This window comes from Oncorhynchus masou, chromosome 4 (assembly GCF_036934945.1).
Source record: "Oncorhynchus masou masou isolate Uvic2021 chromosome 4, UVic_Omas_1.1, whole genome shotgun sequence".
In the NCBI taxonomy this organism is placed as follows: domain Eukaryota; kingdom Metazoa; phylum Chordata; class Actinopteri; order Salmoniformes; family Salmonidae; genus Oncorhynchus; species Oncorhynchus masou.
The window spans coordinates 13,465,655-13,491,345 of NC_088215.1; the positions used below are offsets into that span (position 1 = coordinate 13,465,655).

Here is a 25,691-nt window from a genome sequence, read left to right on the forward strand (position 1 = left end):
TGTGAACTGGTCATCTATGTATACTCGTCACAAGACTTACTGGTTGATGATTATTTATAAAACCCTTTTATGCCTCACCCCCCTATCTGAGATACTTACTGCAGCCCTCATCCTCCACATACAACCCCCGTTCTGCCAGTCACATTCTGTTAAAGGCCCCCAAAGCACACATATCCCTGGGTCGCTTGTCTTTTCAGTTCGCTGCAGCTCGCGACTGGAATGAGCAGCAACAAACACACAAACTGGACAGCTTTATCTCAATCTCTTCATTCAAAGACTCAATCATGGACACATTTACTGACAGTTGTGGCTGCTTTGCGTGATGTATTGCTCTCTACCTTCTTGCCCTATATGCTGTTGTCTGTGCCCAATAATGTTTGTACTATGTTTTGTGCTGCAACCATGTAGTGCTGCTGCCATGTTGTGTTGCTACTGTCATGACGTTGCCATCTTTGGGTACAGAAAGCCCCATCCCCCTCCCCTTGTCTCCTACACCCAGGCTATTGTGGTCAGAGAGAGGTCGTAAATTCCTGGAGGGGATTATCTCCTCATGGCCACAGTATAGAGACAGAGTGAGTTTTCATAGAGAACAAAGAATTTGCAAATAAATTCATAAAAAATCTTACAATGTGATTTTCTGGATTTTCTGGATTTTTTTGGTCATTTTGTCTGTCATAGTTGAAGTGTACCTATGATGAAAATTACAGGCCTCTCTCATGGGAGAACTTGGGAGAACTTGCACAATTGGTGGCTGACTAAATACTTTTTTGCCCCACTGTATATTGATTGCAATTGTTCCCGAATGAGTGAGCGTTCATGTGCAAAGGATTAGCATTTCAATTGGTATAATTATCAACTGTGTGTTGTCTTATTTCAGTCGACCCCCACTTCCCTTTTGTACAACAAGCCACCATGTCGGTTTAGCCCACTAGGGCACATTTCCCTATCATTTCTTGTTATCATATTTACTTTATTTGTGCACTTCTGTGATTGTTTAATTAGTTAATAAATAAATTATTTAAGACAATTGATGTATGGATGACTCATAGTGAAGACTGGGTTTGTGCAGATAACAAAAATGTACGACGTTTGGAATGAGACTAACGTGAGGTAAAGAAGAATTCATTAATCAGAAAACTATTGATCAGATATGAAAATATATGAAAAGTTATATTCAGAAAATTATAACTTCGTAATCTGAATATTTCCTTGGTGCCCCGACGTCCAGGTTACATGATTAATTAATCAGTTGATTCGCATAATACTAATTACAGAGAATCTTTGATAAAAAACTAAAAGTCTTAATTTAATGACAGTAAAGACACAACACTACCATGTTGTTGTCATGTTGTGTTGCTACCATCCTGTGTTGTCATGTGTTGCTGCCATGCTGTATTGTGGTCTTATGTTTCTCTTTATGTAGTGTAGTATTGTCTCTGGTCGTGATGTGTGTTTTGTCCTTTTTTTTATATTCCTCTTCCCCCAGCCCCCGTCATTGTAAATAATCATTTGTTCTTTAACTGACCTAGCCTAGTTAAATAAAGGGTAATTAAAAAAATACAAATAATTTAAAAAGTCTCAGGGGTGAGCCGACAACAAAAGTCAATTATATCTGTTCACAGGGCCACCCCCCCCAAAAAATTGCTCTTTCATCTTTGACAATTCATAGTATGACATTCCTGTAAGGACACCAAGGGAAACAGGATTTAACAGGGTAATCAAATAGAATCTGTAATTAAAATATTACGTGAATGCACAATCGTATTCAACCTGTAGCTCACTCAGTGCACGGTGTGCAGCCCCCACAATTGCCTCCCTAGGCTTTTCATAAACAGTATGAACTCTACTGCTAATGTCTCAAAATTATTTCTCTACATAGTTATCCTTTACAGTCGCCTCACGTGGGATAAAAGGAAAGATAGGGCACCTAAATGAATAATAACTGTAAATAACAAGGAGTGTGTACACAGGTCGTCTTGATATCATAGCTTAAATGTGATTACGTAAAGTAATTCCCCAACCACTAAGATGAGTAAGCAAACTTCCTTGAGCCTGTGATGTAACACGACTGTTATCATTGATGTACATAACTTGAAAGGAGCTGAACACATATTCCTGGATTAAAATAAACTTTCAATGGAGATTGTCTATTGAGTATGCTTATTTAACTCCTGAACTAGGCTTAATCTGGGTCTGGGAAAGCACCTCAAAGAGTTCAGGCAGTCTTAGATCATGATTGATTACCACTGCGATGAGCCTTCCCCATTAGCATCAGTATAACTCACCAGTATACAGTGGATGTCGTTGCCAGCCAGGTCTGTCGCCGGGGCCTGCAGTAACCTCCAATCACGGCCCTTGTTGTAGGTGATGTAGGACTTCACCTGGTTGTCTAGCCTCCTGTTTGCGATCAGCATGCCTTTAATACCTGCTACCTAGGGGGAAATAGAGAACAAAATCTAAAACAGACACTAAAACTAGCCAATCCAACCACCAAAACAGATTACATTATGTTTTTTTATTTATTTTTGGGGACTAAACAGTACCCAAAATGCCCCCTGACAGACATAGCTGCGGGAAGTAGGGGTGCTGAGGGTGCTACAACACCCCCCTATTTTAATTTTAATACAAATATATCTACTACCGGGCAAAAGTTTGAGAACACCTACTCATTCAAGGGTTTTCAAGACATCAAAACTATGAAATAACCCATATGGAATCATTTAGTAACCAAAAAAGTGTCAAACAAATAAAATATATTCTTCAAATAGCCACCCGTTGCCTTGATGACAGCTTTGCACAATCTTGGTATTCTCTCAACCAGCTTCACCTTGAATGCTTTTCCAACAGTTTGAAAGAGTTCCCACATATGCTGAGCACTTGATGGCTGCTTTTCCTTTACTCTGCAGTCTGACTCATCACAAACCATCTAAATGTGGATGTGTGTTCGGTCATTGTCCTGTTGAAAAACAAATGGTCCCACTAAGCCTACTAAATTGTAATTATTTCACCACTATGGCCTATTTATTGCCTTACCTCCCTAATCTCACTACATTTGCACACACTGTATATAGATTTTTATTTTGTGTTATTTACTGTACGTTTGTTTATCCCATGTAAATGAGAACTTGTTCTCAACTGGCCTACCTGGTAAAATAGAGGTGAAATAAAAAATTAAATTAAAAGCCCAAACCAGATAGGATGGTGTATTGCTGCAGAATGCTGTGGTAGCCACGCTGGTTAAGTGAGCCTTGGATTCCAAATAAATCACAGACCGTGTCACCATAACACCTCCTCCTCCATGCTTAATGGATGGAAAAATACACATGCGGAGATCATCCCTTCACACACACCGTGTCTCACAAAGACAAAAATATCCAATTTGGACTCCAGACCAAAGGACAAATTTCCACCTGTCTAATGTTCGTTGCTCGTGTTTCTTGGCCCAAGCAAGTCTCTTTTTCTTATTTGTGTCCTTTAGCAGTGGTTTCTTTGCAGCAATTCAACCATGATGGCCTGATTCCCATAGTCTCCTCTGAACTGTTGATGTTGAGATGTGTCTGTTACTTGAACTCTGAAACATTTATTTGGGCTGCAATTTCTAAGGCTGGTACCTCTAGTGAAATGATCCTCTGCATTCCAAATGTGCAATTTCATAGTTTTGATGTTGTCACTGTTATTCTACAATGTAGAAAATAGTAGAAATAAAGAAAAACCCTTGAATGAGTAGATGTTCTCAAACTTTTGACCAGTAGTGTATATATGCTGTATATATATAAAATTCAATTTTTCCACAAAAGTAGTGCACTGGGCCTTTAATAGTACCGTATTAGCTGGCTGCTATAGCTGTCTGTAGCGCGGGCAAAAATAATCCCCGCAACCCCACAGTCAACAAAAAGTTCTCAGCACCCCCAACCCCAAACATCTTCCCGCGGCTATTCTGACAGACATCAGACTGGTCACAAAACCAGTCTCCTTTAATTATCTCCCTTTAATTGCGTCCCCATCAACTGCCCACCACTGTTGTGACAACATTACCACGCTGGACGTTAAAACTGATAAACTGTCACATCCACGTGACATCCACTCACAAAGAGAGAGAGAGAGAGAGAGAGAGAGAGAGAGAGAGAGAGAGAGAAGTCATGGCTCCTTGACTCCTTAGTCAAACTGTCTTTCTTCGATAACACATCCAGGATGGAAATGTGATTGGGGTAAACCTGACAACTGTGCTTTAAATAAGATACTGCAGCAGACATTGAGGACCCTCAGTCGTATCACCTTATCAGTATAAGTGGCACTAATAGGCGCCATGTTTGACATTGTCATCGAAAAACGGCCACCCGGGATTGACACAGCTAATGAGGCGGGATGGGGCCCCTCCCTCCCCTGACCAGCCGTGTCAATCACAGCGGTAATTATTTGTCGTCGTCCCCACACCCATCCCTCTGTCACATCTTCCACCCATAGTCCCTACTTCCCTGCTGTAGAGAAGGACAGGGTCCCTGCTGTAGTGAAGGACAGGGACTGAGATCTCCACTCTGGTATAGCAACTTGTAGTCAGAGGTGTAATATCAAGGGAGTGTAGGCTGGTACTACAGTATTGATGGAGATATTACCTCTGTCAAGATATATCACAGTGGGAGAACAGGTGAGGTAGGTTACAAGGTAAAACAAAAATACCCCTGGCAACAGCAAAGTACACTTCCTGCAAGCTAATATTTTAACTAGGTACTAAATCAAAACTTTTACAGTACTAATAATGATAGCCATCAGTACATTACGATGATGATTATTGGCATCAATGTCTCATTGACTATAAGAGTGATATCTAGTAATATGTGTAGACCTATGTGTGGCTGTCATATAGTATTATTATATATGGACCTACAGGTAACTGTCAAAATAAAGGAAACACATAAGTAAATGAGGGTTTTGGTGGCTCTGTTAGGGTGTTGGGTGATTTTTCATGGCACTCAACCCCTTAGAAGGCAAGGTAAATCCCAATAAATACACAGCCATTCTGAGGGATACACTTCAACCTATGGTGAAGCAGATCTATCCCGGTGGGAGTGGTCTCTTCCAGGATAACAATGCCCCTGTCCACAGGACATGAGTGGTCTCTGAATGGTCTGATGAGCATGAGCATGATGTAAACCATATGTCATGGCCGTCTCAGTCACCAGATCTCAACGCAATTTAACACTTATGGGACATTCTGGAGCAGCGCCTGACATGCTGACCAGAACGGACACATTGCGCGCGCGTGAGCGTCGCAAAATAAATTTAGAAATCCATGTTATTCAATTTTTGCACCCAACTGCTCGCGCGCCAACAAGTGTCTGCAATGCCAAGGGCTAAAATAGAACTCCTTTCTATTTCTGATGCAGATCGCGCTGATAGTCCTGCCTCTCCCATATCCTCATTGGTTTTTATAAGCAGGTACCCACGTGCCATCTCCTCATTGGTTATACCCACGTGGGTGATTGAAAGACAAAATGTTTTGCCGGTTGTTGTGGTAAAAGTGTAGATGCCAATCACCATATAAATTCAAAGATGATAAAGCCTGGAAGGGGGAAAGATGACTAGAAACGATTCGGTTGGCCGTTTTATGTGTGGATTAATTGTCGGAGTAGAAGACCTTGTGCATTTCAGGTAAAATAACAACTCAATGTTTAAATCCCATGACAAATTAGCTAGCATCAGCAAGAAATGGGGGGAGGGGTTAAGAGGGTTGGCAGAGAGCTAATACATACACACCGCTAGGCTAACAGAAAGGAGCATCCTCATCATGACCATTGCACTACCTAAATCATCTAGCTAACCCTCTCTCCATCTCTTCCTCCCTCCCTCCCTCCCTCCTACCACTCACTCATTCAAAAGCTATTTGTAGCTCTGACTAGGGAATCAGGTAGTTCATCACTGGGCTGTTAGGATGTTCTGTAATATTTCGTGTTGAAGTTCATACCTCTGGGAGATGGATTGAATGAAAAACCTAACACTAAATGGCTAAGTCGACTGGGAGTTAGAGAAAAACTTTTTGATTGAAGGAAAGATTGCCCAGATTGAATCCCACTGACACTCAAGTTACTCCCATTAGTCTAAAGTGGGGGGAAAGGGTTTTATTCCAGTGAATAATATAATTTATTTGTGAGAGAGAAAGACTGAGAAAGAGAAAGTGAGAGAATACTGACGAAATGCAATTCATTATTTGACAATCCAGGGAAAAGAGTAAAAGCCTGTTGCTTTCACTCAGTCTCTCTGTTCCCTGTTGAGCTCAAAGTACATAGTGAATGATTCCTCTCTTAGTCTTTGAGGCCATTGGCCTTCTGAAGCCCAACACTCCAGGGTTTGTTTAAAGAATACTTGGGACTCCTACAAAGTACTTTGGTCAGAGTTATATCTAGTCTTTTTCACAGGAACCCAGAGCAATAGTCTGCCTCTTCAGAAAAAAAGAAGATTAAAGTGAAACTTTACAGCGATACATAGAGCATAACTTCAGTTTACAATAGTTTGTGATTAGCACATGCATGCATACCAAAAGGGTTAAACTAGTTAACACAACATCATACTGAATGGAAAACTGGATTGTTGTAACTTCAACCAGTTTTACCCACTGGCTGTGACCATTCATTTTAATACTAACTCTCTTTTTGTAAACAATTAACACACATGTTAGAAGGAGCAGCAGCAGTAGTAATAACATTGTTCATGACTTCTGACTCTGAATATCAGACCCATATCTCACTCCTCTACCTCCCTCCATCACACCTGCCAGTGTCTGGATGATAAACTGGGGATTCATCCTGAGAAAGAAGGGGAAAAAGGAGGGGGGACGAGCCGCAATGAATGTTAATGACATAGGGACCTATTAACAAGGCTACTACCAGTCCGGTTGTGTGCGCACACTCCCTCTCCAGACACACACACACACAAACACACTGTGGACACTTACCTCATACAGGTCCAGCATCTGGTTTCCCCCCAGGCCGCGGGTGGTCTTGACGTTCTCCATGGCCAGGGTGAAGAGGATGCCCTGGGTGTCGGAGAGGTACAGGTTGTACGTGTCGTTCTGGTTCCACTCCTGCACTGCCGCAAAGACCTGGTGCTCGTCTGTGCTGACGATGTGGAGGTCCTGGTGACAGAGGATGGAGGGGTTGGAGAGGTTTGCGGATTCATTAAGAGATGATGGATCTTATGGGTTGGGGTTGTAAACAAGCTGCCGAGTACGTGTTGGGCGTCACAAGATCAGGTCCTGTGTGCATATTGAATGTTTAACACTATAGCTGCCAATGTTCTCTACACAACATATAGTGTCCTTTAACAGCCGCAATAGAAGAGTGAGACTGCACACTATGAGACTACACACCATTGTGTAGTGCTGCTAGAGATATTTCTAGAGCTAAGTCCTTTTGTTGAGAGGAGAAAACAAAAGGGGGCAATTGTTGGTTACTTCAAATCAAATTTTATTTGTCCCATTCTATGTATACCGCAGGTGTAGCCTTTATTGTGAAATGCTTACTTACGAGCCCTTCTCAAAAAATGCACAGTTAAAAAGTATTCAATCTGAATAATTGTTCTACTGTATGTATCACTGTAGGCATGTGTTTATCACTGTAAAATGAATGTGGCTTACCTTAGGCAGAGAATATTTGGGCAGTTTGATTTTGAGGAATGGATCCCTCTGGTAGGACACAAAGTAGCTGGCCTGTCCTGCTGTAGTAACCTGGAACACATTGAGCCAAGACAAAATGTAAAATGTGTCCGCGCTACAGTACACATCACGTGAACTAACTACTTGGATTCATCTAAAAACTACATAAATGTATCAATCATTACTCATGTTGCAACCTCCACCCAAGTGAACATGCATGACATTGTTTATGATGTAAAGACATATACTTCATTGTCAGAGAGGAACATTGACACATAAGACAGTTCAATGTCTATTTCCAGACGTTTCAATTGAGAAAATAACAATAAGATCTATTGGCTAGCATAACAGAGGAAACTGCTCCTCTCACGTCCTCTCCTGTTGTCGATGCTCTTTGTGGTGTGGAGGTAGACTTGGGTAAATATCTCGTAGTGACAATCAATAGCCTCATTACTCTCTCCAAAGCAATGCTCAGTGGCCTGTCTTAGGAAAGTCGTCCTTAATGATACCAGCGCCTCAGCAAGCAAACACTCGAGCTGTTAGCTGCTGTTAGCCTATGCAGTACAAACACCGCCAGCGGAGAAGAAAGTGTTAGAAACCTGTAATTAGAGCACAGGCTTCGGAGACTCTCAGGACAGGAGAACAATTTTCGTCAACAAAAGTGTGATTGTCCTAGCGCCAGCACTAGGGAGCAATTTATTTACTCCACTTCCTCTTTCGTAATTCCATTAATCGAGAATTTATCAACAAAACAACCTGCTGGCTTTCTGGTTTGGAAAAGGGGGATGTGAAAAAGGATCATTATCATATCACAGAACTAATTAGGCCTCTCAGTGTGCTTCTAAGTGCACTTCAATGAGAGAGAGAGAGAGAGAGAGAGAGAGGTTTTGAACTGAAAGTGTTATTGGGATGATTGATTTTTCATTACCCAATATCATAGAATTCGTTCGGTTGTGATGCAACGCGAGAACGTTGTAGGTTCCCTGAATTGAAGATGCGGTAGGAGGTATAGGTTGAGTGTTTGTGGATTTAATTAGGGAGACGTATGAGTGTGGTCAAACATAGTTGAGGTATCTCTTAGACCACAGAACTTATTTTGTTGTTGTTTTTTTTACCCCTTTTTCTACCCAATTTCGAGGTCTCCTTTTGGTAGTTACAGTCTTGTCCCATCGCTGCAACTCCCATACGGACTCAGGAGATGCGAAGGTCAAGAACCATGCGTCCTCCGAAACAACATGACCCTGCCAAGGCGCACTGCTTCTTGACACACTGCACGCTTTATCCAAAAGCCAGCCACACCAGTGTGTCCAAGGAAACACCTTACGACTGGCGACTGAAGTCAGTGTGCAAGCGCCTGGCCCACCACAAGAGTTGCTAGAGCGCGACAAGGCAAGGAAATCCGACTCATGGCTCTATTGGACACAGCCGGCTGTGACACAGCCCGGGATCGAACCCGGGTCTGTAGTGATGCCTCAAGCACGGCAGGAAACCAGAAATCTTAATTTCCATTATTCTGGCAGAATGAAGCCAATCATGTGTAGAACCCGTAATTTTCCAGACAATTCGACTTGACTTTGAAGAAGTCTTGGCCCTGCTTAGACTATAACTAGATGGCAGGGTTTTTCCAAGGCATCAGGTTTAGGGCTGGGAGTTATTCCTGAACCGCTGACAAAGAATAAAAGAGCCTAGAGTTTTCCTGGTCAAGCCACTTCCTCAACGGAAACATTTTGGCTCTAATTGAAATAGTTAGGACCAGGAATTTTCCCTGACCATGTGACCTGACCTGGAAAACCTTCTGGCCCTAATTCATGTTCTAATATAAATACATCCATAACTCTCCCCTTCAAATACTTCAAACAACTAGGTAGTCCTTTGGAGTTCAATATGGATAGAAAAGTTATTTATCCTGGACTGGATTGTCAGGATAATTATTTTTACTTAACTGTTTACTTTTAAATTCATGCATCCTCATTTGCACAATGTCAAAGTAAATAATATTCAGGCGGTGGGAGGGAACTTAAAACATGACCCCAAAATTGCACCAGCATTGCTTAGAATTCAGCACATTACCAGATGTCTGTCTCTTGCATAAATTATGATTAATATGACATACAGGGGGACTGGTGTGGAAGAATATAAAACTCCCTAGGTTTCACATCTGAATCAGAATAGTGTGCAAATGCAGACTCTTGAATGAAGGTTCAAACAAAAGGTTTGCATATTTTACATATGTCACGTGAGGTGCCTTTTCTTTATACAGAATGTGTGGTTAGAAATAAAAATATCCATGCAGCGTAACAACTGGTCAAGGTTCGGAGGTCAAAATGACAAAGTATTGGAAAGTATACAGACCCCTTGATTTTTCCCAATTTTTTTATATTACAGCCTTATTCTAAAATAGATGTATTCATTTCTTTCCCCTCATCAATCTACACTCAATAACCCATAATGACGAAGTAAAATCTTGTTTAAGTCATTTTTGCAAATGTATAAAAAACCACAACTGAAATATCACATTTACATAAGTATTCAGAGCCTTTACTCAGTACTTTGTTGAAGAACCATTGGCAGTGATTACAGATTAGAGTCTTCTTGGGTAGGATGCTACAAGCTTGGCACGCCTATATTTGGGTATTTTCAGGTCTCTCCAGAGATGTTAGATCAGGTTCAAGTTTGGGCTCTGGCTGGGCCACTCAAGGACATTCAAAGACGTCCCGAAGCCACTCCTGCGTTGTCTTGGCTGTGTGCTTAAGGTCTTGTCCTGTTGGAGATGAATCCAGTCTGAGGCTCTGGAGCAGGTTTTCATCTCTGTACTTTCCTCTGTTTGTCTTTCCCTCGATCCTGACTAGTTTCCCAGTACCTGAAAAACATCCCCACAGCATGATGCTGCCGCCACCATGCTTCACTGTACGGATGATGCCAGGTTTCCTCCAGACGTGACGCTTGGCATTCAGGCCAAATAGTTCAATCTTGGTTTCATCAGACCAGATAATCTTGTTTCTCATGATCACAGAGTCCTTTAGGTGTATTTTGGCAAACTCAAAGCGGGCTGTCATGTGCCTTTTACTGAGGAGTGGCTTCCGTCTGGCCACTCTAATTTAAAGGCCCGATGGGTGGCTTTAGAAATGGTTGTCCTTCTGTTAGGTTCTCCGGTCTCCACAGAGGAACACTGGAGCTCTATCAGAGTGACCACCGGGTTCTTGGTCACATCCCTCACCAAGGCCCTTCTGCCCCAATTGCTCAGTTTGGCCGGGTGGCCCGCTCTAGGAATAGTCTTGGTGGTTCCAAACCTCTTCCATTTAAGGATGATGGAGGTCAGTCAATGTGTTCTTGGGGATCTTCAAGGCTGCAGAAATGTTTTGGTACTTGTCCCCAGACCTGTGCCTCGACACAATCCGGTCTCGGAGCTCTACAGATAATTCCTTTGACCTTACTGATTGACTTTTGCTCTGACATGCACTATCAACTGGGGGACCTAATATAGACAGGTGTGTGCCTTTCCAAATCATGTCCAATCAATTTAATTTACCACAGGTGGAGTCCAATCAAGTTGTAGAAACATCTCAAGGATGATCAATAAAAACAGGATGCACCTGAGCTCACTTTTGAGTTCCATGGCAAAGGGTCTGAATACGTATGTGTTTAAGTTATCTGTTTTAGTCTTTTTATACATTTGCAAAAAAAAACATGTAAACCTGTTTTCGCTTTGTGATCATGGGTTACTGTGTGTTGATTGATGAGGGAAAAAAATATTAAATACATTTTAGAATAAGGCTGTAACGTAACAAAATGTGGAAAAAGTCAATGGGTCTGAATGTAAAATGAACAGTTAAAAAACTTTGCGTCTATCAATGGTTCCCATATCTATCCTAATCAAGAACATACTGCCGTTCATGCAATGTGTCAACAAAACAATTCATCATAAATATTCATAGTTATCATACCATTTTCTCAAACCTGCGGAACAACCAGTTGTTGCATGTGGTGCTGTAAAATATGCAAATCCCCTCCCAGTCCAAGCCAAACCAAGTTGTGCGTAACACATAACAAATGCCAATCATATTGATGGCTAACGATGCTTATCCTATGCAATGCATCATGGTCAACATACAATATGGTACATTATATTCTCCTCAGACAGAGCCTTACCTGAATAAACATATAGTCATCTTGGACCACCAGTGAGCTGATGTCGATGTATCCAGGGAAGGGGTAGTTTCTGTTGGGCTCTGAGCATGTTAGAGCCCGGCATGTTACATACTGTATACCTGCAAGATGAGGAGATAGAGATTACTGGATATCTGGATTCATCCAGCTGTGGATTATCGTGGAAAATTACATAATTAGTCATGCTATCTCATGTTTAACTGCTTAAGAATAGTCTATTTTTATATGCTAGTGTTTTTTCTAACCTGATACAAACTTGTCTTTGTGTGACTTAGTTATAAGACTGGACGCCTGGCGGCTAAAATCCGTTTGGGTGGGACCACAGCATGTGACACCCTGTGGGTTTACTATCTACAGGAAGTCACATGTACACACTATCTGCTGACTGCCACGTGTACAAAAAGGATGTACCTCTGTATAAAAGCTGGGACCGGACACTGTTCATTGGGCCTCAACTGCAACAACTGTTGAAGTGCATAGTGAACTGCTCCATTGTTGCAGATCTTATTATAAGGTTGTTTTGAGGAATACAGTCTCTCTCCTTTTGGTTTGAATTTCCACCACAGGATCAGGCCCCCTATTCTCAGGAATGTGAGGATGCCTGGAAACCGTGGCTATATGTCTGTATGAATTGAATTGTGAATGGTTTGTTTATTTTACCTTTATTTAACTAGGCAAGTCAGTTAAGAACAAATTCTTATTTTCAATGACGGCCTAGGAACAGTGGGTTAACTGCCTGTTCAGGGGCAGAACGACAGATTTGTACCTTGTCAGCTCAGGGACTTGAACTTGCAACCTTTCGGTTACTAGTCCAACACTCTAACCACTAGGCTACCCTACCGCCCCAGGTTAGTCTAGTGGTTAGATGCACTAGAGGAGATACCATCACTCTTGTGACAGTGTACTGACTGTTTATATATATATTTGTAATTTGACCAGTATGTTGTGGTTTCCATTCTATAATGGTGATTGTTTCATACAATACAGTATGTAAAGTTGTAGGTTTGTCACTATTCAACATGATCAACTATGATCATTCTCTGTGTACAGAAAACTAAACTGTCTCTGATCCCGGGGCTCTAACAACAGCAGCAGCAGAAAGCTAGAATAAACAATCTCACAATACCACCTATGGATGACCCTGGGTGGCGTTGCCTTGGCGAGTTATGGAGCTGACACTCCCAGGGTGAAAGAAATGAGAGGAAAAGGCCATATTAATCAGGTATCGTGGACTGCATTTATAAGTAGGGTAATCCACCGTCTCTCCCCTGGGACACAACTCTAAACCCAGGGTGGAATTTATTCCTTGACAGACTCTCGCTCTCTTCTATCGTTAGAGGGCTGATAGTTGGACTGTGAATGTGGGGGCATATCTCTGGAGTGTGTGTGGCAGAGAGAAAAACAGAGGTGTGTCTGTGTCTGTGTGTGTGTGTGTGTAGTGCTACTCACGTCCATTGGGGGTGTGTGCCTCCATGTGAACCAGATCTGACTCCTTGTCTAGACCCGTTACAGACCTGGATTAAAGAAGTAGAGGAGAGAAGGAAGGATGAAGAGGAGGAGGGGGAAGGAGGGGTAAAGTAATGAGAAGAATGGAAGAGGAGCAGGGGAGACAGAGGGGAAGAGGAGACGAGAAGGGTAGAAGCGGCGCGGAGGAGGGAGGAAGAAGAGGGAAGAAGACAATAAACAAAGGGAGATGTGTCTCAGCAGAGGTATTCCACTCCAGACATAGACGTCTCATTTCAGCGTTGTCTCAACAATGATGGCAATAAAATAGCAATGCCTTTCCATGTGAGGACGTTCTCCCCAGAGCTGTGTCACAAAATGTCACATTACCCACCGCAACAACCAGACGCTGTGGGTTTGTTATTCTACCAAAAAGTGGTATCTGTCACAAAAGTGTATATGCGCAACAACCTACATATTGTATTTATTTTGTCTGGCACTGTACACCGGCAAGGCTGTGCCACATAATTAAAGTTATACAGTACAGTGATTCTATCACTGTCTTATATAATTTGAATGGGTATAGTGGACTAACTTGGAGAGATTAAAAAAATATGTATACAGTTGAAATCAGAAGTTTACATACACTTAGGTTGGAGTCAGTAAAACTCCTTTTTCAACCACTCCACAAATGTCTTGTTAACAAACTATAGTTTTGGCAAGTCGATTAGGACATCTACTTTGTGCATTACACAAGTAATTTTTCCAACAGTTATTTACAGACAGATTATTTCAATTATAATTCACTGTATCACAATTCCAGTGGTTCAGAAGTTTACATACACTAATTTGACTGTGCCTTTAAACATCTTGGAAAATTCCAGAAAATGATGTCATGGCTTTAGATGCTTCTGATAGGCTAATTGACATAATTTGAGTCAATTGGAGGTATACCTGTGGATGTAATAATAATATATCCCATTTAGCAGACGCTTTTGTCCAAAGCGACTTACAAGTCGGCTGGGGCCACTACTTTTACATATGGGTGGCCCTAGCGGGAAACGAACCCACGACGCTTGGCGTTGCAAGCGCCATGCTCTACCGACTGAGCCACACAGGACCCCATGTAATTCAAGGCCTAACTTCAAATTCAATACCTCTTTGCTTGACATCATGGGAAAATGAAAATAAATCAGCCAAGACCTCAGCATTTTTTTTGTAGACCTCCACAAGTCTGGTTCATCCTTGGGAGTAATTTCCAAACGCCTGAAGGTACCACATGCATCTGTACAAACAATAGTACGCAATTATAAGCACCATGGGACCACGCAGCCGTCATACAGCTCAGAAAGAAGACGTGTTCTGTCTCCTAGAGATGAACATACTTTGTTGCAAAAACTGCAAATCAATCCCTGAACAACAGCAAAGGATCTTGTGAAGATGCTGTAGGAAACAGGTACAAAAGTGTCTATATCCACAGTAAAATGAGTCCTATTTGACATAACCAAAAAGGCCGCTCAGCAAGGAAGAAGCCACCTATCCAAAACTGCCATAAAAAAAGCCAGACTACGGTTTGCAACTGCACATGGGGACAAAGATCATACTTTTTGGAGAAATGTCCTCTGGTCTGATGAAACAAAAATAGAACTGTTTGGCCATAATGACCATCATTATGTTTGGAGGAAAAAGGGGGAGGCTTGCAAGCGGAAGAACACCATCTCACCCATGAAGCACAGGGGTGGCAGCATCATGTTGTGGGGGTGCTTTGCTGAAGGAGGGACTGGTGCACTTCACAAAATAGATGGCATCATGAGGATGGAAAAGTATGTGGATATATTGAAGCAACATCTCAAAAATCAGTTGGGAAGATAAAGCTTGGTCGCAAATGGGTCTTCCAAATGGACACAGACCCCATGCATACTTCCAAAGTTGTGGCAAAATGGCTTGAGGAAAAAGTGGCCATCACAAAGCCCTTACCTCTATCCTATAGAAAATGTGTGGTCAGAACTGAAAAAGTGTGTGCGAGCAAGGAGGCCTACAAACCTGACTCAGTTACACCAGCTCTGTCAGAAGGAATGTTTCAAATTCACCCAACTTATTGTGGGAAGCTTGTGGAAGGCTACCCAAGTTAAACAATTTCAAGGCAAAGCTACCAAATACTAATTGAGTTCATGTAAATGTCTGACCCAAGGGGAATGTGATGAAAGAAATAAAAGCTTGAATAAATAATCCTCTCTACATTTATGCTGACATTTCAAGTTCTGAAAATAAAGTGGTGATCCAAACTGTGACACACACACACACACACACACACACACACACACACACACACACACACACACACACACACACACACACACACACATAGCATCTCCTATATCTCTAGGAATGAAAGCAATGAGGCAGAATAGATTTAGAGCTACATTTGTGATGAGTGTGTACTTCCTCAGAATGGGGGTGGTCCGATGTGATTGGATGAGAGGTGACAAATTATACAGTATCTTCCTATTTTATGAATGTACAGTATGTATGCGACATGTGAGAGGCAGAATGTGAAATGGTGGCACTGTGGATGTAGATTTATCACAGTCCAATCATATCAACAGTGGAAATATGCAGAATGGTACACAGAATTTCCCACCAGCAACACATTCAAATCAAATCAAATCAAAGTTTGTCACATGTGCTGGAGAGATTTAATGCCAAACCTGAGATTTTGGAGAACTGCTTCACAATATCCAATGCTAATCTAGCTTGTGACACATTTTTCAAAAGAAAGTGAGGTGTCATTCACCAGTTGGGATATCTTCATCTGTCTGGCCTGGAATGTAATGCCTTCAAATGGACTTTTATGAACTAATGAGTATAAAATTTGAGATCATAACAAAAATAAAAAAAGGTGAAATTGGACAACCTTGTCGTATTCCTTTGTAAATGTTAAGCCTTGAGGCTGTTCCATGACAGAGTTTGATACCGCTATTGCCACCATTATACAGAGTTCTAATAGCATCAACAAAAAAATGACCACATTTCAAATGCTTAAGACAATCAAAGATAAAATTGTGACTTACTGTATCAAATGCTTTCTAAAAAAAACAAAAATAGGATATGGTTTTGTAAAATCCAGAGGTTAATCCATCACAACCTGGATAAAAAAAATAATTTTTAACTGAGCAACCCTGTACTGGATGTCCATAACGGAAAAAATATTGACTACAAGACTGATTGAAATCTTCACTAACAGAATTAACACTCTATATAATCAAGGAGATCCTTAGAGTCACTCAAATTGTTATCTAAGGAGTAAAGATTCTCATAAAACTTAGTGGTAAAGTCTGATAACAACTCTATCCTCAGTGGTAACCCATTAATCTTACATTTCCAAAATGTGTTGAGTTCTCTCATCTTTTCCTAATTAAAAAAGTATCTTCTGTTCTTTTCGCCTTTTTCAAGCCATTGTTTTCTGAATCTTATGAAAGCTCCCCTAGCCTTTTCATCATACAATGTATCTAGTTGATTCTGTAAATCATTCAATTTAGATTTCTCATTAGGATCAACATGCTCAATCTCTGTGATATCCGCAATTGTCTTAGAGAGTTCAGCTATCTCACATTTCCTTCTTATAGCAAGCCGTTTTCCATAAGTAATACAGGCGGAGCGGATTTTAAATTTCAGCAGTTCCCAATATTTCCCATATTCTGCATTAGATATAGCTAAACTCCAGTAAACAGAAATTAGATTCGTAATCACATTTTTTAAATCATCATGCAATAACAATGAGTTATTTAATTTTCAATAACCACCAGAGAATATCTTACCATCATTACTGCACATTCTTACAGTCAACCATATGACTTTATGATCCGTCAGGACTGCAAGGCAGTATTTTTTATCTCTACACTGTTGGGCTCAAGACTAGAGGTTATCACCCACAAAGCAATTCTTGATTGTAAAGAACGATCTCTATTACTCCATGTGTATTTTATCTCTCCAGGGTTTTTAACTATCCATATGTCAATTAATGTCTCTAGGGTAGGAAGCAGCATTCAGAATTTTGGATGAAAAGCATGCCCAAATGAAATGGCCTGCTACTCGGGCCCAGAAGATATGATATGCATATAACTGGTAGATTTGGATAGAAAACACTCTAAAGTTTCAACAGTGTCTGTGAGTATAACAAAACTGATTTAGCAGGCGAAAACCTGAGAAATATCCATTCAGGAAGTAGTTTTTGTTTGTTTGTAGTTTTCTATTCAATGCCATGACAGTATCCATTGACTTAGGACTCACTTTGCAGTTCCTATGCCTTCCACTAGATGTCAACAGTCTTTAGAAATCTTTTCAGGCTTGTATTCTTATAAATGAGGGAGTAAGACCAGTCTGAACGAGTGGAGCCTACCGTGTCGGAGAGCTTTTTCATGAGCAAGTGCATTTCTTGTTTACCCTTTATATTGACGACGTTATTGTCCGGTTGAAATATTATAGATCATTTAGGCTAAAAAACAACCTGAGGATTGAATATAAACATCGTTTGACATGTTTCTATTTATTGTCTGATTGTTTAGACTGCGTTTGAGCCTGTGGATTACTGAAGAAAACATGCTAACAAAACTGAGGTTTTTGGATATAAAGAGACTTCATCAAACAAAAGGAACATTTATTGAGTAAATTAATGTCTTCTGATTGCCACTATATGAAGATTATCAAAGGTAAGGGATACATTATATCTCTATTTCTGAGTTGTTTTGTAACGCTTCTGTTTGGCTGGTTACTGTTTGTAATAATTTGTCAACTGGGCTATGTTCTGGGCTAGGTATGTTCTGGCTAGGTATGCTTTCGCCAAAAAGCATTTTATAAATATGACACTGTGGTTGGTTTAACAATAAGTTAATCTTTAAACCTATGTAAAAATATGTTTTGCTTTCTGAATTTTTACAATGAGCATGTCTGTATTTGAATTTGGCGCTCTGCAATCTCACTGGATGTTGGCCAGATGGGACGCTAGCGTCCCACATACCCTAGAGGGGTTAATAACATTCCAGGCTTTGGCAGAAATGCACCAACTTGTTCACACCAATGTTAGGCATATGGGGCAGTCTATCAGTCTCATACGAAGAAACCGTATTAAAATCTCCACCAACTATAATCTGACTGGATGGATATTTTCTCAGAAGACTTTTAAGAATTTCTTCAATATCCTCTAGAAGTTATTTGGATGACTAGCACTGTATCCATATACATTACACAACACAAATAATCTGTCCATGTGGTTTATGGACGCTACTAGACAATGTCCATTGGAGTCCATTTGAGTAAACAAAAATGTCCCTTTGAAATTGTGTGCTAAAATTGCAACCCCAGCTGAATGATTAGTCCCGTGGGCCAAAAAAATGACATTGCCCCACTGATTTCTCCAAAAATTATAGTCCTCTTTGCATGAATGTGTTTCTTGAACATATACAAGATCTGCGTTGTAGTCCTTACAAAAAAAACTTTTCTCTTCAACAGGTTTCGTATCCACCTGGCATTGACATAAACTTCAAGTCCATATCTATAGAATAGAAAAATCCTATGCAATCTCAACTCGACCCTCTATAAAAGGTTGCTTCTAATATGTATTAACAGAGGTCTTAACTTGTAAACAGTAACACCATAATTCAAAACTAGAACGCTCAGTTTGCAGTGGGGGAAGGAGCTACCTCGTAAACCTACCGATAGAAGAGATCACCCCGTTCGTATTTCTTTTCCGTCTGCGTATTTCTTTTCATCCAAACTGCATCTCTCGCTGTGCGAAAAGCAAACTGGAAGATGATCAAGTGGCTGACGATGGCCTCTTGTTTCTTCCTAATACGATAAGCGACATCCACAGCTATATCCAGATCAACTATGCGCTGTTCTCTATTGTGTTTACTATAAGCCAAGTTCCGTAACGTTTAAATAAGTTTGAGAGGGATGAAAGTTAAGGTTACTCGGAGCAAGCTGAACACTCGTCTGCAGTCGCCACCATCTTCAGCACCTCCTGTAGTTTTTCGAAGTGGCTCCCATTTTAGCTGTAGTGTTTCCATGCTTGTTCTTTCTTACTTATCTCCGGTGATGAACATACTATTCTCCGTCTTAAATTTTATAATTTATTTACATATTAGATTACCTGAGGTTTGATTATACATGTTGTTTGACTTGTTTGGATAAGTTTTTTGGTAACGTTTGGGATTCATTTTCTATGCATTTGAAGGAGGGAAACAGGTGGATTATTGAATGAAGAACGCCAGCTAAACTGAGTTTTTTTGGGTATGAAAAAGGACTTTATCGAACAAAAGGACCATTTGTGATGTAACTGGGACCTTTTGGAGTGTCAACAGAAGAAGATCTTCAAAGGTAAGGCATTTATTATATCGCTATTTCTGACTTTCGTGTCGCACCTGCCTGGTTGAAAAATGTTTTTCATGTTTTTGTATGTGGGGCACTGTCCTCAGACAGTGAAAGCATGGTGTGCTTTCACCATAAAGCCTTTTTGAAATCTGACAGAGCCTGGACTAACAAGAAGTTAAGCTTTATTTTTGATTTATAGTATTTTCATGAACGTTAAATATTTATATTTCTGTAATTTGAAATTCGCGCTCTGCAATTTCCCCGGATGTTGGCCAGATGGGATGCTACTGAAGTTAATGCACGTTGGTGAGTAGTATTGACGGTAATGGCAGCTTTCCCACTTGCCTCTTTGTTCTCTGTACCTGCGTCGCTTCCTCCTGCAAATAACGTGGATGTCGGCCCTGCCGGGCGCTGTTTGGAGAATGTCTGCTGCGTCTTGTTTGTTGAAGAAAAAATCTTTGTCTAATCCAAGGTGAGTGATCTCTGTCCTGGTATCCAGAAGCTCTTTTTGCCATAAGAGACGTTTGCAGAAACATTATGTACAAATAAGTTACAAATAACGCAAAAAAATCACATAATAGCACAGTTTGTTTGGCGCCCGTAAAACTGTTGCCATATTATCAATATCCTTCACAGTCTCTTGCATTGCAGAAAGCAAACAACGTGTTCCACACACTGCTAATGATGCTCCAAAACTGTTTGTGATGAGAGTCTGAGTAGACAAAGGAAAAGAACAGGACAACAGAGAGGACGAGAGGAAGAGAAGGATGATGAGAATAAGGAAAGAAAGAAGACAAGTGTATGACTCACCAGTAGAACCTGTTCACATGCTCATGAACCAGTTGCCATTTTCTCCCGAAGTCCAGCGATGCGTACAACTGTGACGAAGAACATAAAAAGAGAAAGAAAAGAGAGATAGAGAACATATCAGTCTACTTATCACAAAGGAGAAAGTAAAGTGACAGTGGGCTTGAGTCATGGCAGGATAATAATAGGGAGGAGCGTACCAGTGAGCAATAAAGCGTGACACTCTAGATAGGCTGACATAGCTTTAACTTCTTATGGCTTGGGGGCAGTATTGAGTAGCTTCGATGAATAAGGTGCCCAGAGTAAACAGCCTGCTACTCAGTCCCAGATGCTATGCATATTATGAGTATATTTGGATAGAAAACACTCTGAAGTTTCTAAAACTGTTTGAATGATGTCTGTGAGTATAACAGAACTCATATGGCAGGCAAAAACCTGAGGAAAAAATCCAACCAGGAAGTGCGAAATCCGAGGTTGGTTGTTTCTCAACTCATTCCCTATTGAAGATATAGTGGGATATTGGTAATTTTGCATTTCCCAAGGCTTCCACTAGATGTCAACAGTCTTCAGAACCTTGTTTGATGCTTCTACTGTAAAGGAGGGGCTCATAAGGGCTCTTTGGGACAGTAGTCTGGCAGAGTACCACAAGCTCGTGACGCTCGTTCACGTGACAGGTAGCTCGCGTTCCATTGCTTTCCTACAGACAAAGGCACTCTCCGGTTGGAACATTATTGAAGATTTTTGTTAAAAGCATCCTAAAGATTGATTCTATATATCGTTTGACATGTTTCTACGGACTGTAACGGAACTTTTGACATTTCGTCTGCTCCTAGTGAACGCGCTGCGTGAGTTTGGATTTGTTTACAAAACGCACTAACAAAAGTAGCTATTTAGACAAATGATGACATTATCGAACAAAACAAACATTTATTGTGGAACTGGGATTCCTGAGAGTGCATTCTGATGAAGATCATCAAAGGTAAGTTAATATTTATAATGGTATTATAATGGTATTTCTGACTTCTGTTGACCAAACAACATGGCGGATATCTGTTTGTATACTGAGATTTCTTGATATAAATATGAACTTTATTGAACAAAACATACATGTATTGCGTAACATGAAGTCCTATGAGTGTCATCTGATGAAGAACATCAAAGGTTAGTGATTAATTTAATCTCTATTTCTGAATTTTGTGACTCCTCTCTTTGGCTGGAAAAATGGCTGTGTTTTTCTGTGACTTGGCACTGACCTAACATAATCTTTTGTGGTACTTTCGCCGTAAAGCTTATTTGAAATCGGACACTGTTTTGGGATTAACAAGAAGTGTATCTTTAAAATGGCGAAATCTCAGCCCTAAGAAGTTTTAAACTGACATCATCACTTTCACTCAGACCATTCATGTTAAGACTATCCTGTTTCCAGACCCATCCTGTTTCCTTTTCCAATTGTAAATTAGTGCGTGGTATAGATAAAGCACTTCAAGTCCAATATGTTCGGTGCAAAATAGGTTTAACATTATCGTTTGCTTATCCTGGAACAGCAAAACCTTTGATGGATTCCTGGTGACCAAATGAAGCGGAGTGCTTATATATCAAATTATTTATCAAACTAATGGAAACCAACGCCTATAAATCAGAGGAAGAATACAAATCCAGAATGCTACTGTAAATTAAGAATATACTTGCCTAAAAATAAATATATTTCCCTGTTGAAGAGCAGGTGTAGAAGTGCCATTGGCCTATAGAGGATAACCGTTTTTGGTTCCGCTCATCTATTCATGTTGAGGATTTCAATTTAAATCCATATGGCGGTATGTATGTTATTGTGTTCTGAGGCTTGTTTAGCTGTGTACTTTTGCAAAACGTTGACACCAACTGAATCATTTTTTAAGTAGGACAAGCGGTTTACCTGGAAAGAGAGACAGAAAAAGAGAGTCATGGTTGTTGTGCCTAAGCTAGGTAGATAAACAATGTAAGCTTTAGAGAACATGTCAAGTGGATTAATGAAAACATCTGATTATGTACAAGAGCAAAAACATCACGGCGCATGAGGGCACAGAAGGTGTTGCACAGCATGTGTTGCCTCTTCATCTAAAGAATAATTCATTTTAATGTGGATTCAGGGAAAACGCAGAACATTATGTACAAACATTATCGCTGATGCATATGGTGTGTTGTGACCCCAAAGAGTGGGCATCACAGTCAAGGCTCCAAGATCTTACACAGCATTCTCATATAGACGTTATTTATGTCCAGATGAGAAAGAGCAGTGTGGACTGCGATTGAGATTGCATCATCTGTGGATCTGTTGGGGTGAAATGCGAATTGGAGTGGGTTTAGGTTATCTGTGAGTATGCTGTTTATGTGATCCATGACCAGCCTTTCAAAGCACTTCATTGCTACCGACACGAGTGCTACTGGGTGGTAATCATCATTTGTTTCCTTGGGCACAGAGACTTTGGTAGTCTGCTTGAAACATGACTTGGTCAGGTAGAGGTTGTAAATGTCACTGAAGACACTTGCCAGTTGGTTGTACATGCTTTGAGTACATGTCATGGTAATCCGTCTGGCCCTGCGACTTTGTGAATGTTGACCTGTTTAACCTCTCTAGGGTAGGGGGCAGCATTTGGAATTTTGGATGAAAAGCATGCCCAAAATAAACTGGCTTCTACTCAGGCCCAGACGATAGGATATGCATATAATTTGTAGATTTGGATAGAAAACAGTCTAAACTTTCCAAAACTTTTAAAATAGTGTCTGTGAATATAACAGAACTGATTTGGCAGGCGAAAACCTGAGACAAATTCATTCAGGAAGTTGTATTTTTTTGTTGTAAAGTGTTATATTCAATGCCATTACAGTATCCTTGACTTCGGACTCAAATTGCAGTTCCTATGCCTTCCACTAGATGTCAACAGTGTTTAGAAATGGTTTCAGGCTTGTATTCTGAAAAATGAGGGAGTAAGAGCAGTCTGAGTGGACCCTGCTGTGTCACAGAGAGAGAGAGAGTGCCTTTCTTGTTTACCTTTTATATTGACAAAGTTATTGTCCGGTTGAAGTATTATCGATTATTTCGGCTAAAAACAACCTGAGGATTGACTATAAACATCGTTTGACATGTATCTATGAACTTTACGGATACAATTTAGATTTTTTTTGTCTGCTTGTTGTGACTGCATTTGAGTCTGTGGATTACTGAAGAAAACGTGTGAACAAAACGGAGGTTTTTGAATATAAAGAGACTTTATCGTACAAAAGGAAAATTTATTGAATAAATTAATGTTTCTGAGTGCAACCATATGAAGATCATCAAAGGTAAGATAAATTTTATCTCTATTTCTGACTTGTGTAACTCTTTTAATGATTTGTCTGCTGGGCTATGTTCTCAAATAATCGTGAGGTATGCTTTCGCCGTAAAGCATTTTAAAAATCTGACACAGTGGTTGAATTCACAAGAAGTTCATCTTTAAACCTATGTAAAATAGTTGTATCTTTTCTGAATTTTTACAATGAGTATTTCTGTATTTGAATTTGGCGCTCTGCAATCTCACTGGATGCTGGACAGGTGGGACTAGCATCCCACATACCCTAGAGAGGTTAAAGGTCTTACTCACATCGGCTACCGAGAGAGCAGCTGGTGTTCTCGTGCATGCTTCAGTGTTGCTTGCCTCGAAGCGAGCATAAAAGGCATGTAGCTCATCTGTTAGGCTTGTGTCACTGGGCAGCTCGTATCTGGGTTTCCCTTTGTAGTCTGTAATAGTTTTCAAGCCCTGCCACATGAAACGAGCATCAGAGCCGGTGTAGTAGGATTCAATCTTAATCCTGTATTGACGCGTTGCTTGTTTGATGGTTCATCTGAGGGCATTGCAGAATTTCTTATAACCATCCAGATTAGTGTCCTGCTCCTTGAAAGTGGCATCTCTAGCCTTTAACTCGATGTGGATGTTGCCGGTAATCCATAGCTTCTGGTTGGGAAATGTACGTGCAGTCACTGTGGGGACGATGTCGTTAATACACTTATGGATTAAGCCGATGACTGAGGTGGTATACTCCTCAACGGATAGAAGTGGAAGTTTACTTGCTCGCCTATGAATTCTCAGAAGGCAGCCTGACCGCCAACCCCTTTTTCTCTGTCTTTTCTTCACGCAAATGAAGGGGATTTGGGCCTGTTCCCAGGAAAGCAGTATAACCTTCTCGTCTGACTCGTTAAAGGAAAAAGCTTTGTCAAGCTCGAGGTGAGTAATCGCTGTTCGGATGTCCAGAGTTATTTTCGGTCATAAGAGATGGCAGCAGCAACATTATGTACAAAATTAGTAAAAAAATAAGTTACAAACGATGCAAAAAAACTAACAAAATAGACAGTTGGTTATGAGCATGTCAGCCATCCTCTCCGGCATCATTTTAAATGTTATGCCTTTGTCTTTAAAGGAAGGAATAAATGGGACTTATTTTAACATTGTCCATATGACTGATATCATTTAGATGGGAATAGTCAATTTCATATCTGGAGGTGCTTTTTTATGAGTGAATGTGAGCATATTACTGTGACTGATACATCAAAACTGTAAGTCATGTCTCCACAAGGCAAAGTTCATCACCTCTTAGCACACAGCGTATGGCAGTGTCTTTTTTATTTTTATTTTTTATTTATTTCACCTTTATTTAACCAGGTAGGCTAGTTGAGAACAAGTTCTCATTTGCAACTGCGACCTGGCCAAGATAAAGCTTAGCAGTGTGAACAGACAACACAGAGTTACACATGGAGTAAACAATTAAGTACAAAAAAAAGGCGAGTCTATATACATTGTGTGCAAAAGGCATGAGGAGGTAGGCGAATAATTACAATTTTGCAGATTAGCACTGGAGTGATAAATGATCAGATGATCATGTACAGGTAGAGATACTGGTGTGCAAAAGAGCAGAAAAGTAAATAAATAAAAACAGTGTGGGCATGAGGTAGGTGAAAATGGGTGGGTTATTTACCAATAGACTATGTACAGCTGCAGCGATCGGTTAGCTGCTCAGATAGTCTTGGCCAGTCTGACATTGTCTTGGCCAGTCTGACATTGTCTTGGCCAGTCTGACATTGTCTTGGCCAGTCTGACTGTGTCTTGGCAAGTCTGAGAGTGTCTTGGCCAGTCTGACATTGTTTTGGCCATTCTGACAGTCTATTGGTCAGAGTGTCTTGGCCAGAGTGGACCTGTATAGAAGCTGTACTATACAGTTTGTGGTCAATCTAGACAGACATCCCTTC

The 25,691-nt window shown here is 40.6% G+C and overlaps 1 protein-coding gene across 1 annotated transcript in view; it reads right to left on the minus strand.

Annotated features, from left to right (window-relative positions):
• LOC135524130 (VPS10 domain-containing receptor SorCS3-like) overlaps positions 1-25,691 on the minus strand; it is a 212,623-nt gene that overhangs the window by 36,038 nt on the left and 150,894 nt on the right. Inside the window, exons 5-10 of the mRNA XM_064951346.1 lie at positions 20,438-20,505; positions 13,265-13,329; positions 11,798-11,916; positions 7,631-7,720; positions 6,950-7,129; positions 2,286-2,432 (exon numbers count right to left, since the gene is read on the minus strand). Of these exons, the coding sequence (XP_064807418.1) occupies positions 2,286-2,432; positions 6,950-7,129; positions 7,631-7,720; positions 11,798-11,916; positions 13,265-13,329; positions 20,438-20,505 (669 nt within the window). The remainder of the gene's footprint in view (positions 1-2,285; positions 2,433-6,949; positions 7,130-7,630; positions 7,721-11,797; positions 11,917-13,264; positions 13,330-20,437; positions 20,506-25,691) is intronic.